The following is a 14,578-nucleotide window of genomic DNA, read 5'->3' as shown; positions in this document are numbered from 1 at the left end:
CATATGGAGAATACGGGAGATTGTTGTCACATGTAGTACACAACCAGTACTTGCCAGAAATTCCTGCAGCTCCTTCAGTGTTGCTGTAGGCCTCTTGGCAGCCTCCCTGACCAGTTTTCGTCTTGTCTTTTCATCAATTTTGGAGGGACGTCCAGTTCTCGGTAACGTCACTGTTGTCCCTTGTACCCTTCTCCTTACTGATACCTTTCAACAATGAGGTCCCTTTGATGCTTTGTAAGCTCTCTGTGAACCCTGGCTTTTGCTGGAGGATGCAACTGAGTAAATGTCTGAACTTTATTTGGGGTTAATCGGAGTCATTTTAATTGATGGTAGGTTTGTACCCAAAAAAGACTGAATGCTGTAATTAAATCAAAAGGTGCTTCAGCAAAGTATTAGTTTAAGGGTGTGCACACTTATGCAACCAGCTTATTGTACATTTTTTTATTTTTTATGTTTTTCAATTGAATTATACAGGTTATAGGTCATATTAAAGGTGGGAAAAATTTTTAAATGATTTATCATGGTCTCTTTTTTTTTTACATCAGAAAAACCTATCATTTTAATGGGGTGTGTACACTTTTTTTTATATCCACTGTACATTGGCAATTTATCTTAGCCAATTCATCTACAAGCATATTCTGGGAGGTGGGAGGAAACTAGAGAACCAGGAAGAAGGTAAGATTTCTTTTTCTGTGGAAAGTTTCCAGTTCAATCCTGAGCTCTGAGTTCTTCTGTCTGAGTGGAGTTTGCCATGTTCTCCCAATGTCCTCCTGAAAACATACTGTTAGGAGGATTAGTGTGGGAAAAAAAACCCAGGACATCTTAGTTAGATATAGCCACTTAACGTTAGCAAAGTTCATGCATTCTAGGAAGACAAAGGAGATTTTATTGAGGTAGGGCCAGGGATGCTCATCCTCAAGTTCCACACTTGAGTCTGTTGGTTTATTCATCTTCAGATACACATGGACAGCATAGTGTGAAAAGATATCTAGTGCAGGAAGTATGCTTCCTCTTGCTCATGTAAATTATTCATTTATTATGTCTGGTACCTGGGGCACATGTTTATTTTGCTGCACAGCATCCAGCTTGTTTTTTCCTGTTGCTCTTTGCATTAAATTGGTTGTTCAGGTATAAACAAATGCAAATAAAAAACATGGACCATGAAGTTGGATAATAAATTTAGCACAAATGCAAACCATGTTTTGCTTCTGTTTATGTTTATGTTAGTGTTTTAATGATAACACTGTCCCCTGAGGAAGAGGGCATTGTATCATGGTCATAATCATTTTTAATTATTTATAAGAGCGCAAGGTGGTGAGCAGTGGGACGTTTTATTTGCCTAGTTAGGTCCCTTTTGAGATCATTTTCACACAACACCTGGGTTTGTTATCTGGGAACTAGCTTCCAGCAACATGATTTGCATGAGTGGAAACATAAGGACACCCTGTGGTGCGCTGCCTCATGGGACACAGAATAAAACAGCTCCAGGAGGTAAAGTTCTCAGACCTCTGAATTCTGAAGCTCATTTTTCATCAGTGCTTCCCACATGTCGAACGCCACGGTTTGTTGCGCTTTCGAGTCCCCCATCCTGGACCAACTCCTTCCCCCTGTCCTTTTCCTAGAATTCATTTTCGGCCTCACGGGGAACATTTTAGCCCTCTGCATGTTCGCCTTTCACATGGACAGCTGGAAGCCCAACTCCATCTACCTGGCACACCTGGCTATAGCCGACTCGGTGGTGCTGTTCTGCTTGCCCTTTAGAGCAGACTACTACCGCAGGCGCAAGGACTGGATTCACGGGGACGTTTTCTGCCGCATCCTGCTCTTCCTCCTTGCAGCCAACAGGGCAGCAGGTATTTTCTTTCTCACGGCGGTGGCTGTGGACCGCTACCTGAAGATCGTGCATCCGCTCAACCGTATCAATCGGATGGATCTGAGGTACGCCATGTGGGTCTCTGCAGGCATGTGGGCAATGATAGTAGCCATGACGGGTTACCTGCTTGGGGCGCCACACTTCTTCTATATCGACAACCGCACCCAATGTGAGAGCTTCAACATATGCATGGGCAACAACCCACTTTCAAACTGGCACAACGCCTTCTATGTGATCCAGTTCTGCTTGCCCACAATGATTGTCCTCTTCTGCACAGCCTGCATTACATGGCAGCTGAAAAACAAGACGATGGACACCTCGGGCAAAATCAAGAGGGCCGTTCAGTTCATTTTCATCGTTGCTATGGTCTTCATCATCTGCTTCTTTCCAAGTACTGCTTCACGGGTCGCCGTCTGGATACTCAAGGTCTGGTACAACGAGTGTTCGTACTTCAGTGAGGCGAATCTGGCTTTTTACACTTCAGTCTGCTTCACCTATTTCAACAGCGTCCTCAACCCTCTGGTGTACTATTTCTCCACTCCAGCATTCAGTGGGACCTTACAGAACCTTTTTTTGAAACTCAGAGGGAAGAAAGTAGACACTAATGTGGCTACAGTAATGAGTGATTAAAGTAAACTGAGAAAAGAAATGCGTGAAAAGGTGATAATCAAGTTCTAAACTATTTCATACATCACTTAGCACATAATGTATATACTCTATTAGGCACTATATTTCAGCTTTTCATATTTCAGTTCTCTTAAATAATTAGTCAATAGCTGAAAGATCACATTGTGGAATACTGTTTAACATTTTGCTATAAATATATAAATAACACATATAAAACTGTATGCTTCAGCAAGGTTAAGTTTTAGAAGTGGAATAAATGTATAGAATGTAACACAGTTTAACATCAGGTAGTAATGAAGCCTGTTTAGAATTCTTTTCAATCCACAGTCAGTACTGGATGGGCGAATATGCACAGTCATTTCCATTGATTATTTTTATTGTGAAGTAATGATGTAATTTTCAAACTGATAAACACAAAGGAATGACTAAACCAATAAGTTACTATAGAAAGTTATGGAAAATCTTGTTATTAAATAAAGTGTATCATATATACCACAGGAGATTTATTCTCCCAATGGCCATCATGCTTATGACTCCTCCTCTTTGCGCAGTAAGGTAATCTCTATCCATCCACACTCAGCTGCCAGTTTATTTGCATATATACATAATTACTGATTGTACCCCTTCTGTTGCATGGTGAATCTTTCTGAGAACGGCGTTTTACTGTAGTACGAGTGTATCAGGCACAAGCGCCTTGCTGGGGTTTTTAAACAGCCTGAGAACTTTACACCAATCTCAAATCTTCAGCCAACAGCAGTCCTATTAGAAGCAGACACTAATGAAGAGCTTGAGGATGATGAACACAAAATGTCCACTGGATATGTTGATGGCTATCTGTTGGTGTGCGCAGCAATACAGACAGCTACCCAAGCACGTTTTTGAACCATTTCAAAAATAAAGAAAAAATTTGCCATTTTAGACAAAACAGTACACTTTCTCTCCAAATCAGGGCTTTGAACCAGAATTTTTTTCCTATTGGTTCGTTCCGAACAGAAACAGAATTTTAACGTTTCCGGTTTTGGGTTCCACCATTAAATAGACGTTCCCGAACCGGTTAGAACAAAAAAAATTTCATTCCCGGAACGGTTAATTACGTTCCCTGTCAGCTGTTTAACAAATGGCTATAAAATTATGTCTCTGTCTCATCCAGCTTAAGCCAAATGTAGGTTAATTCTATTACAACCTTCATTAAATAAGATAAGAAATAATTCAAAACAATTATTATTTCAAATGTTGGCGATTTGGATTCTCAGTATGTCTTCCCATCTACACAAACAGAAAAAGTGCCAAAAATGAAAGATAATTCGTTTAGTGTGTTACCAAAGGCTAGTCAGGCCCTATGCATTGATAGGCTAACAGAGGTTAACGTCATTTAATGTTCGCGAGCCTCTCATTAACGTGGACAAATATATTGATATCGTGTTTGAAATTGACGTTTTTGAATAACGATAGACTGCAATATTTACCTCTTATTTAAGATGTGGAGACGTGATAGTAGTCCACCCTCCCGCCCTCTCCATTCAGTCAGCGAACGTCACACAGGAAGTGAACCCCAGCGGGTCATAGAAACTTGCGCAGGAGAAGAATGACTTTTTTATTTGTAGGCTACGGAAACTTTGAGGAACGAAATAAAAACCGGTATTAACCGGTTACCATTATTTTTAATAAGCGTTTCTGTTCCGGAGCATAAAAATAATAAAGTTTCTGGTTTCGTTTCTGTTCCATGTGAAATAGAAAAAGTTCCCAGTTTTCGTTTTCGTTCCTTGAACCGGTTCAAAGCCCTGCTCCAAATCAACCACATGAAGACAGCTGAGTCTGGAAACTTCTGGTCTGCATTCATATGCATTTCTAGATTGCTTTGGGGCAGCACAGTGGTGTAGTGGTTAGCACTGTCGCCTCACAGCAAGAAGGTCCTGGGTTTGAGCCTAGTGGCTGGCGAGGGCCTTTCTGTGTGTAGTTTGCATGTTTTTCCCGTGTCTGCGTGGGTTTCCTCCGGGTACTCTGGTTTTCCCCAAAGATATGCAGGTTAGGCTAATTGGTGGCTTTAAATTGACCGTAGGTGTGAATGTGAGTGTGAATGGTTGGTTGTCTCTGTGTCAGCCCTGTGATGACCTGGCGACTTGTCCAGGGTGTACCCCGCCTCTCGCCCATAGTCAGCTGGGATAGGCTCCAGCTTGCCTGCGACCCTGTAGACCAGGATAAGCGGCTACAGATAATGGATGGATGCAAACAAATGGAAAAAATCTCATTTTAAAATTGCTTCAAGTATGTAGAAACTCTTACTGCTTTTAAGCATGAAGCACACTCAGGTTCATAGGAGCATCTGAATATTTGCCATGAAGAGGATGTAAAAGCATCACACATTCCAAACCTGTGGTCTGAAAAGAAGAGGACAATCCATACGCACAAATCATAAATGAGCTTGATAATATTCTGCATGAAGGAGTGGAACATGATCCTCGATAAATGTCTCCAACCTTGTTAGACATTTGAGGAGGAGGCTCACTGTTGCTATTTTCTACAGGAAGAGTACTGATTATTTTGATCATAGAATAAGGATCCTTATTCTGCATAGCATCTCAATATATCATTTTTAAATATCATCAGTTGTATGTATGGAATTTTATATACTCATTTTCATAGAGTGCAGCAATAATTCTGAAGTTGATGCAATATGAGAAAAACGAAAAGAAACTACAGACTAAATTTATTCAAATAATATTTCTTTTCCATAATCAAATAAATAAATAATTTCACTGCTCCAGTAGAGCGTCACGGTGGTGTAGTGGTTAGCACTGTCGCTTCACGACAAGAAGGTTCTGGGTTCAAGCCCAGTGGCTGACAGGGGACCTTTCTGTGTGGAGTTTGCATGTTCTCCCCGTGTCTGCGTGGGTTTCCTCCGGGTGCTCCGGTTTCCCCCCACAGCAGTGGCGGCTGGTAGCCTTTCAAACAGGGGAGGCTGGTCGGTTACAATATTTCCAGATTTTAAAAGAAAAAACATCAATTTTGCCCATACTCTTGCCTCTGATCTGGCTGATTGTTGGCAGCGTCACAAACTGAAATAACAGGTTCTTTTGGCCCATTAGCCTACTGTCCAATATACATGATGGGGGGGGGGGGGGGGGGTGTATATTTTAACATTTTATATTTTAAAATTGTGGCATGTTGTTTAAAAATTGATCATTATTGAAAGCAGCTCTTTGTCAGGAACCTCAGCAGTAGAGCTGGGTGCCACACATTTCATTCAATGACACTTTCCCTATATTTTACTTATTTTGACTGAGAAATGTTTTATTGACAATTTTGATAACCCTTCACTTTTAATCCAGGTCTGTAGTGTGAAATGTTCTCGGCTGTGTTTTTGTTTAAAAATGTTTTCCAAATTGTAGCTGTGTTTAATTCATATCCAGAAAAATATATATTCCAATATAATATACTCAGCATAAACATTTTAAATAGATTCTATATTTTTGGTCCATCCATGACATATTACTAAAGTAGCCTATTTACTGTTGTTGATGTGGGTCACTTGCTGTTAGCCAATTCACTTTCTCGTACCAGGAGAGCTGAAAGGAACGAGTATTATTCCCTACCTTTTTCACCAAGTCAATTTGAGGCGTTGGTCTACCCTGCTCTTTAATTTTCATTTTTTCCTCGAAAGGAAGACTGGCAAATGGCTTCGCCAAAATTAAATCAGCAATGCTTGGCATCCGTGCGCAGCTTTCTTGCTAGCTGACTAGCCCCCTCAAGTTCAAGTTCAGTCACTCAAATAAACGAAATTTCTGGAACTAAGATAGCAAACTTGACAACACTATATTTACAATGAAAATATATACAAACTAAAAAAGCTGGTAGAAACCGTAGGTAATGAATGAAATCGAAATGTAAGCTGATCTCTTACAATACACCACAGCACTTGCGAATCCGCATGGGACTGAACTGAAATTCACCGCTGCCTGTCTATAGTTGAAACGAGCTGTCAATCAAAGAAAATATCCGGCCGGTTTCACCAATCACCAGTCTCCTCGTGGAAACTGCCATGTCCCTCCCACTGTGAGGCTCGGAGTCCGTGGGCGGGCGTTTTCGCAGTATTTGTCCAATAACCGTCTTGCATTTTGAGATTGAAAAGCGCAGAGCTCCCAAATGCCATTGAAGTCCACTGAGGCTGGGAGTCCGTGAGACTCCGTGGGCGGGCGTTTTCGCAGTATTTGTCCAATAATCGTCTTGCATTTTGAGATTGAAAAGCGCAGACCTCCCAAATGCCATTGAAGTGCACTGAGGCTGCGCTGCATCGCGCTGTCACGAGGGGGAAAAACTCACGCACACATTAAAGTTATAAGGGAATGATTTCGCACTGTAGTTGGGTTGAGCACATATATTTCTATGATTCTGGATCTGAAATAGCAATGTTATAAGGTCGGCTATAACATAAGCCTAGCGCAATTCATCCTACACGATGTTCGTCATTTTTAGAGGAGGCTGAGCCTCCCTCGTTGTCTTAGAGCAATCGCCCGTGCCCCACAGTCCAAAGACATGCAGGTTAGGCTAACTGGTGGCTCTAAAGTGACCGTAGGTGTGAATGTGAGTGTGAATGGTTGTGTGTCAGCCCAGCGATGATTTGGCGATTTGTCCAGGGTGTACCCGGCCTCTTGCCCATAGTCAGCTAGGATAGGCTCCAGCTTGCCTGTGACCCTGCATAGGATAAGTGGTTACGGATAATCGGTGGACAAAACTGTTCAGTCGCAGTAGTAGTGCAATATGTCATTTAACAGTATCCTGTTTGAAGATGCAAAATTGTAAGTAGATAAGTAAGAAAATCTACTTCGTAAGCAGAAATTACGCTGCTTGGTCTAAAAATCTCCCACCAAAACAAAAATGCTGTGTGTGGGGGGAAAAAACACCCATACAACAACCAAAAACTTTGTTCATTATGATTTATATAGAATTAGTGTGTATACACTTCCTGAACAGTACAATAATTACAGACTCTTGTAACGTTAGAATATTAGTGAATTATATTTTGCTGTTTTTAGAAACATTTGGATCATTGGACAGTCTGCAACTGTCCGATGAAAGACACCACAGGCCACAAGTATGGAAGTCGGTGTATAAACGAATAGAGGTAACTGACACAAATATAAATATTTACAGTAACAAAAGACAGAAATGTCTGCAGCATTACTGTACATCAGTACACTACATCCGATTTTTACAGACGTTACTTCAATTCAACATTATAATCATCAATATCTTCTTCTTTAGCTCTAATAACAGTGATATATTCAAGGCGTCTTTTCATGAGGTTTATGCTGGTATGGTTCTGGTTTCAATTTCTTCAATCTGCTTCGGTACTTTTGGCCTGCCGTGTATATAATGTCATTTAAACAAAGGAAAAATGCCCCAAAACATACAGTTATCTTTGCATAATATGAAATTGCAGAAACCCGAAAATCTTTGTTTCGTTTTGTTTTTTTGGAGTTTAACAAGTTAATTTGTAAATGCTGTCTTTAATATAAATATTACAGCTATACAGAGTGATGCAAAGTTGTGTTTTACTCATTTTAGTACACAATGTAAAAACACTTAAAAAGCCATTCATAAGACAGAGTCTCTACCTCTTTTTGACATTGAATATAAAAGAATAACTTAGACAACTGGCAGCTAAAAATATGTTCTCATTATGTAACAAGGAATGCATTTAAAGTGAGCAGTGCAATAATTTACTATTGGTCAGCTTAAACGTCTTTTGGCGCAAAAACTTTCATGAGCCCGTGGATAAGTGTTCATTTATCACAAGGAGGTCAGATCACTGTCAAAATATGATCTACGCTACACACAAAATGATATTAATGAAGCACAAGCAGGACGTCTCACCTTTACCTTCCGATAAAGTAGCATCACGTTGCCTTCAGTTGACAGGAATGCTTTAGATCACACATAGAGCATACAAAAATAAGAGCTTACCTACGTCAAAATATTTTGTGCTTTGCCTGTTTTTCAGAACAAAGGTTTAAAAGGTTTGGTCATCGTTACAGGAGTCTGTCCAGTGACCAAACGCCTCGCAGATGTCGCAGTAGGGCCGTTCTCCTCTGCGGTTGCCATGATGCGTGCTGTGAGGAGGCGAATCGGGAGACTGCGTTTGGGTGGGACAGTCTTCTGTATCGTGCAGGTCAAAACAGTCACAGATGTCACAGAAGACACGTGGTGGGGCTTTCTTCTTCTTCTTGACATCACCCAAACTAAATAAGAAAGTAAGAGGAAAGTGATCGACACTATTGTTATTGTTCATATACTTCATACTCTGCACGTGGATCACTCATGAAGTCGACCCACCCATTGTTCTCGTCATTCCCAGTGAACTCAGCCAAGACCATTTTCTTCAGCTTCACCTTCAGTTCCTCGTTCTTCCTCTGAAGATCTACGATGACTGAGTTGAGGAAGTTGATCTGTTGAGCAAAAAAACAAAACACAAAAACAGCTGAATATATGACAAAGTTGTCCAAAAAAATGAAGCATCAATATGAAGCATCTCACGGACCTGGCTCACTCAGTGGAAAATTCTACACAACGGCTAGCTGATAATCAATTAGCTTTGAATCCATAATTGTTAAAGGGGCTCACCCTTCCCAGAATCCAATTTGTTGTTTTTGCTTACATACAGGCCACTATGTTTTGAAAGCATGTGAGTGCTACTCTGCTAGCTCTCTTCATACGTGCTCATCTAGCACCTCCACAAATTCACTCTGAGTGATCTCTTCGAAACTCATCTTGAACTTTTTATCCATCCACGTCTCAGATGTGAACGTTTTGAACTCATATGCCTGTTATATTCTTTCCTCCATGAGACGACTGAGGCCAGTTCTGGTCCATTACGACAGAGTAACCATAAAAAAAAAAAAAACACAGAATGGTTACGAAAATCTACCATGGTTTACTATGGTTTTACCATGGTTTTTATGTAGTAACCATGATTCTACCATGGTATTTCATGATGATTCTAAGGCCGAATCCCATTTCACCCCTTGGACCAACCCCTTGGCCCTTCCCCTCCATTTTGCGCGTTCACGTGAAGGGGTAGGGGTATCCCAATCCCAGTTAACGCGGAGGGGTAGGGGAAGGGGTAGGGCTTCTGTACCCCTCCAAACGGAGATTTTCCTGGAGCTGACTCCGAACGAAGGGGTTTGAGTGATTTCCCACAATGCCATGCGGATTTCAGCGAGATTTCATGCGGATTTCAGAAAGATGGCGGTTCCCGCGGCGAAAGATTGTCATAAATGTATTTTCTCCATTATTTACGTGTTTTAAGTTGTTATCCAGAGGAAACACGCCGCTTGATTCGCTTTCGAGCTGAGAATGAGCAGCGATTTCTGAAATCCAAGCTGCTGCTAAAAAGCTTTGGGAGTGAGTATTGTTTTCGGTTGCTTGACTGCGTACGTTTTGTTCTGTTATTCTCATTTTTATTGTTTACATGAGTGTTCTGACACCTCATTCTGTCGGATGTGGTGCACGAAGCGCCAAAGATATCCCATTCAGTGGTGTTAGTTAACAAATCACACCCTGCCAGCAGAGATTTCTGCCTCTGACTGTAGCGGCTGGTCGCAGCCAATGACGCATTTGGTCGCGTTTTGCTAACGTAAACGCTGACGGAGGTACGCGATGACGTATGCGATCGTTGAAGGGCTATCCCAATACGTAAGGGTTGAATTTCAAGCCCTATCCCTTGTAGCTCAGTTTCAAGGAGAAGGGCCAAGGGGAAGGGAGAGGGGAAGGGGGAGGGGTAGGGGTAGAAATTAGAATTGGGATTGGGCCTAAGTACTATGAACCAACCATAGTATTACTATGGTTTATCCATGGTAGTAACCATGGATCTACTATGGTATTTCATGGTGATTCTAAGTACTATGAACCAACCATAGCATTACTGTGGTTTATCCATGGTAGTAACCATGGTTCTACTATGGTATTTCATGATGATTCTAAGTACTATGAACCAACCATAGTATTACTATGGTTTATCCATGGTAGTAACCATGGATCTACTATGGTATTTCATGGTGATTCTAAGTACTATGAACCAACCATAGCATTACTGTGGTTTATCCATAGTACTGCAGTAGCTGTGGTAGCATCATAGTTGTATGTGTAATAGGTCATAGTAACTACGAAATTAGTTTAAAAAGGGATAGTATGGTTTTTAAAAGGATGCACTAACTGTAGTATTACCATGCTTTCGTCCAACAGTCAATGCTGTAGAGAAGGATCTCGATTAACAGCCCAGATACATTAACATTTACTTAGAACCTAAAAATTTAAGTGAACATTGAGGTAAAATGCACCATGGTTTTCATGGTTACCCAAAAAAAACATGAAAACCATGAATAACTATAAACCATGGTAAAACCATGGTTAGTTTTCATAGTAAAACCATGGTTAATTTTCGTAAGGGAAAAGAATTTAAAATATAACTACTTTGACAAAATATCTTCAATTTCATGTTACAATTTATGATCTAAGGATTGGATTTTGCTGCATTGTTGTGGATTGTTTTTCAAACGTAACACAGTGGAATATCGGTGGCATCGAAAATGGTTCCTCGCTACTTAGTGCAGAGGCTTATAGGAAGGGTGAGCTGGCCCTTTTAAAAAAGAGGAATCTGGAATGAAGCTACATCAGCACACTCTGAAAAACGCATGGCTCACAGTTCGCCTGTTTCTAAACTGAACAACAGTGCTCTGAGAGCATAATATCCCCAGCTGGCAACTATATCTATGCTATAAGTGCTTAATAGAGCCTCATGAAAATGTCAAAGTACAAGTCTGGTAATCAAGGGCCATAACTCTGGTAAAATGCGACTGAATTGAACGAAACTGCAATATACGTATTACCGACATATAACAAAGAATCCTGTCAAGTTTCGTGAAATTCCTCCACAAACTGTAAGAGGAGTTGATTTCAGAAAGTGAGCACCCTTCCTGGGACAGACGGACAGACAGACGGACGGACGTCACCACGACATAATCCTCCATCGGGCCTTTCGGTCCGCGGGGGATAAAAACTGAAACCCATCCTTTGTGATCACAAGCTACATTTGATCCTGTTGCCATTGCAGTACAACTGTTTCGTTAACTCAGTCAGAGCAGCTTAAGGTACATTGAGTCTAAATCTCTTTTTAATATTATACACATTTTGTCATCCTAATGACAACAAAGATTTACTGCGCTCATTAACCAAATGCCTACAGCTACAGCAAGTTTCTTCCATTACAGACCCAGAGCTGTCAGTACCCTAAAAGCAGAACCTTCCGTTACCATGATACTTTGTTACTTTATAAATTTGCTAATAAAAGCAGAACAACTTTTATTAACACTTTTTCTTGTTTACCTGTCCCTCAGCAAACTCCTTCTCTTCTCTGAGCTGGCTTATAGCGGCAGCATCTATGTAGAGAAACAATACATGTTACAATCCAAACCACAGTAATTATAAAGCATTATAGGTGCGGCTTTAGAACACAAGCTCACCTGAGGAATTCACCTCCTGGATATCACTCTGTCCGCCCTCCAGCTTCTGTTCGAGGCTGTGCACTCTGCTCTGCAGCTTCACCTTGTCCCGTTCCAGAGACTCCACCGCTGCCTGCAGTGTTTTAGCCACGGCATTCTCTCCACGCAACACTGCAATCTGACGTATCAGTATTCTTAGTTCAAACCTCCACTACACCGGCTATGACAACATGCAGCAACAGCTGTGTATAGATGTAGTCATAGGCTTTGTGGAGTTTGAATCGGTACTCAAAGCTCTTACCTCATTTCTTAATGCTTCTAATTCTTTGTCTTTCTCGGATATTAAAGTGTTGAAGTTTTCCCTGAAAGAGCACACAGTTCCAGCAAAACAAATTGAAAAAGCTTAGGTGCTGAAATGGTCCAAGTGTACGAGCTAAAATTACGGTGTGCTTAAATACGCACGAAAAAAGTAGTAGTAATCTTCACTAGGATTATTTTCTGCAAACAGAACCATGCAGAGAGAAACGTTCCAACAACCTGCATGTTCTCCAGAACATACTGTGAATCCTTAAATAGCACAGAGCTTATTTTAGGTGATCTCTCCAAGGAATACAGTAGAGTGTTTTTAGCTTCTCCTTCACTGGCCCTCATTTCCTAACATGCCTTTAAAAAGCGGCTCTCGGTTCCTGTTCTGGCATTTTTAACCACTTCTGACTTGGTGCGTGTATCTCTGTACCTTCCAGAATGACAATATGTGATATCTGATTACACAGAAATAGGAAAACCTCAAGGAGATCTAATATAATTTAAGTGCTGTTTCGATTTTGTAAAATGCTGTGTGGTACAATTCGTTAAAAAATGTGATGCAATATTGTGCAGTCTCATTTGAACTGTAAAACATGTTTGCCTGTATGACAGACTGAAATAAATGTGTTTAACATGAAGGTTATAGATATCTAAAATATATAATCTAACTCCTTTAGAGAACCTCACTAGAAATGTAAAGTCTTTATTCTGGCTTTCAACCTAACGCTGAAGGCACTTTTAAAACGTCAGTCTCAGGAAATAACAGTAATTTGAAGGCAGTGTAATTACAGATGGGTGGAGTGAAACTGTCTTAGAGCGACTCTCACCTCTCCCTAATCTCCGACTGGTTGTCCGGAGGCAGATGATCACCCTTGAACTGCAAAACAAAAACAAAGCCCACTTATAAATCTCTGTAGATGACTTCTTGTTGTCCAAAAAAAATTTCTCTATTCAAAATCCTGATTAGTACTGTAAAACTGTGTAAGCGATACTGCTTAAAGCTCACCTGTCGACTGCTGTCCAGCTTCTGAGACAACTTCCCATTTTCTTCCTGGAGTGTTACAAGCCTCAATGACTTCTGATTGGCTGAGAGCTTCAGCTCCTCACTGCAAGGTGAGAAAGAGTACTTTCATAGTACCCTCATAAACACAACGGCTATTTTCTTACTGCAAATTTGTGACACAAACAAGGGCTTTTTTTAACAGACAAGATCTTGATGTGAATTCGATATTTATCTTCTTTTTTTGCCAGTATTAAGGCATCTACATCACATTGGTCTCTTTCTATCCATTGAAGTGGCTGCTATAAAGCCAACTTTGAAATTTTGGACCTCTTTCACCTCCTTTAGCTTATCAAGCTAATCTTTAAATACGTGGTTCTGAATTTCACACTATTTTTCCCGCATGGCTTGGGTCCACATGTACACTTAGGCCCTGTCCACACGGCAACGGATTCAGGTGAAGCCGATACAATTGTTTATCGTTTAGGCCTGGCGTCCACATGGCACCGGCGTTTTGGGTGCCCAAAACGCAATCTTTTGAGAACGGGTTCCAGAGTGGAAAGATCTGGCAACGTTGCCGTTGCGAAGTCGTCTGGATGAGTAGAACGGATTTGTTTACGATGACGTCACAACCACATGACTGTCAGTGCTTCACGCCGGGTAGAAGTGTAACGAACTTGATGCGAGTTGTCAACAAATCCTATAACTTGGTTCATGAAATGCGCTTACAAAATATTTTCACTGTGAATATTTATTGTGGCGGCACAGTGGTGTAGTGGTTAGCGCTGTCGCCTCACAGCAAGAAGGTCCTGGGTTCGAGCCCTGGGGCCGGCGAGGGCCTTTCTGTGTGGAGTTTGCATGTTCTCCCCGTGTCCGCGTGGGTTTCCTCCGGGTGCTCCGGTTTCCCCCACAGTCCAAAGACATGCAGGTTAGGTTAACTGGTGACTCTAAATTGACCGTAGGTGTGAATGTGAGTGTGAATGGTTGTCTGTGTCTATGTGTCAGCCCTGTGATGACCTGGCGACTTGTCCAGGGTGTACCCCGCCTTTCGCCCGTAGTCAGCTGGGATAGGCTCCAGCTTGCCTGCGACCCTGTAGAAGGATAAAGCGGCTAGAGATAATGAGATGAGATGAGATGAGATATTTATTGTGTAATGGTGCAAAGTGAGAGAGACAGAGAGAAAGAAAATAGCCCTTAGGGCAGAGTCAATCCCGCCAGCAAAAATAGGGAAAAAAAGGAGCGATCTCACCTCTTCAGATGTTGGTTTAAGTCCTA

At 41.3% G+C, this 14,578-nt stretch overlaps 2 protein-coding genes across 6 annotated transcripts in view; one reads left to right on the top strand and one right to left on the bottom strand.

Moving 5' to 3' along the window:
• Positions 1-1,502: 1,502 nt before the first annotated feature.
• hcar1-2 (hydroxycarboxylic acid receptor 1-2) lies at positions 1,503-3,000 on the top strand. The gene has a single exon (XM_060908120.1). The coding sequence runs from the start codon at positions 1,547-1,549 to the stop codon at positions 2,501-2,503; it is 957 nt and encodes a 318-aa protein (XP_060764103.1). The 5' UTR covers positions 1,503-1,546; the 3' UTR covers positions 2,504-3,000.
• Positions 3,001-7,420: 4,420 nt separating this feature from the next.
• LOC132873692 (CAP-Gly domain-containing linker protein 1-like) overlaps positions 7,421-14,578 on the bottom strand; it is a 36,283-nt gene continuing 29,125 nt past the window's right edge. For 4 of the 5 annotated variants that reach the window (XM_060909464.1, XM_060909463.1, XM_060909466.1 and 1 more), the window contains 7 exons: positions 13,310-13,409; positions 13,131-13,180; positions 12,299-12,359; positions 12,019-12,175; positions 11,882-11,934; positions 8,834-8,946; positions 7,421-8,739 (listed from right to left, as the gene is read on the bottom strand). In XM_060909464.1, coding sequence (XP_060765447.1) covers positions 8,511-8,739; positions 8,834-8,946; positions 11,882-11,934; positions 12,019-12,175; positions 12,299-12,359; positions 13,131-13,180; positions 13,310-13,409 — 763 coding nt within the window. In that variant the 3' untranslated portion in view covers positions 7,421-8,510. Of the gene's footprint in view, positions 8,740-8,833; positions 8,947-11,881; positions 11,935-12,018; positions 12,176-12,298; positions 12,360-13,130; positions 13,181-13,309; positions 13,410-14,578 lie in introns of those variants that run through there. The other variant, XR_009651590.1, reaches the window with a different exon arrangement.

Source organism: Neoarius graeffei, chromosome 25 (assembly GCF_027579695.1).
Source record: "Neoarius graeffei isolate fNeoGra1 chromosome 25, fNeoGra1.pri, whole genome shotgun sequence".
In the NCBI taxonomy this organism is placed as follows: Eukaryota; Metazoa; Chordata; class Actinopteri; order Siluriformes; family Ariidae; genus Neoarius; species Neoarius graeffei.
The sequence above is the reverse complement of the archived record's forward strand: the minus strand, read 5'-3'. Positions and strand labels throughout refer to the sequence as shown.

Bases quoted from the DNA above. Each gene is read 5' to 3' on its own strand.
- hcar1-2 (XM_060908120.1), top strand. From the start codon at position 1,547: ATGTCGAACGCCACGGTTTGTTGCGCTTTCGAGTCCCCCATCCTGGAC.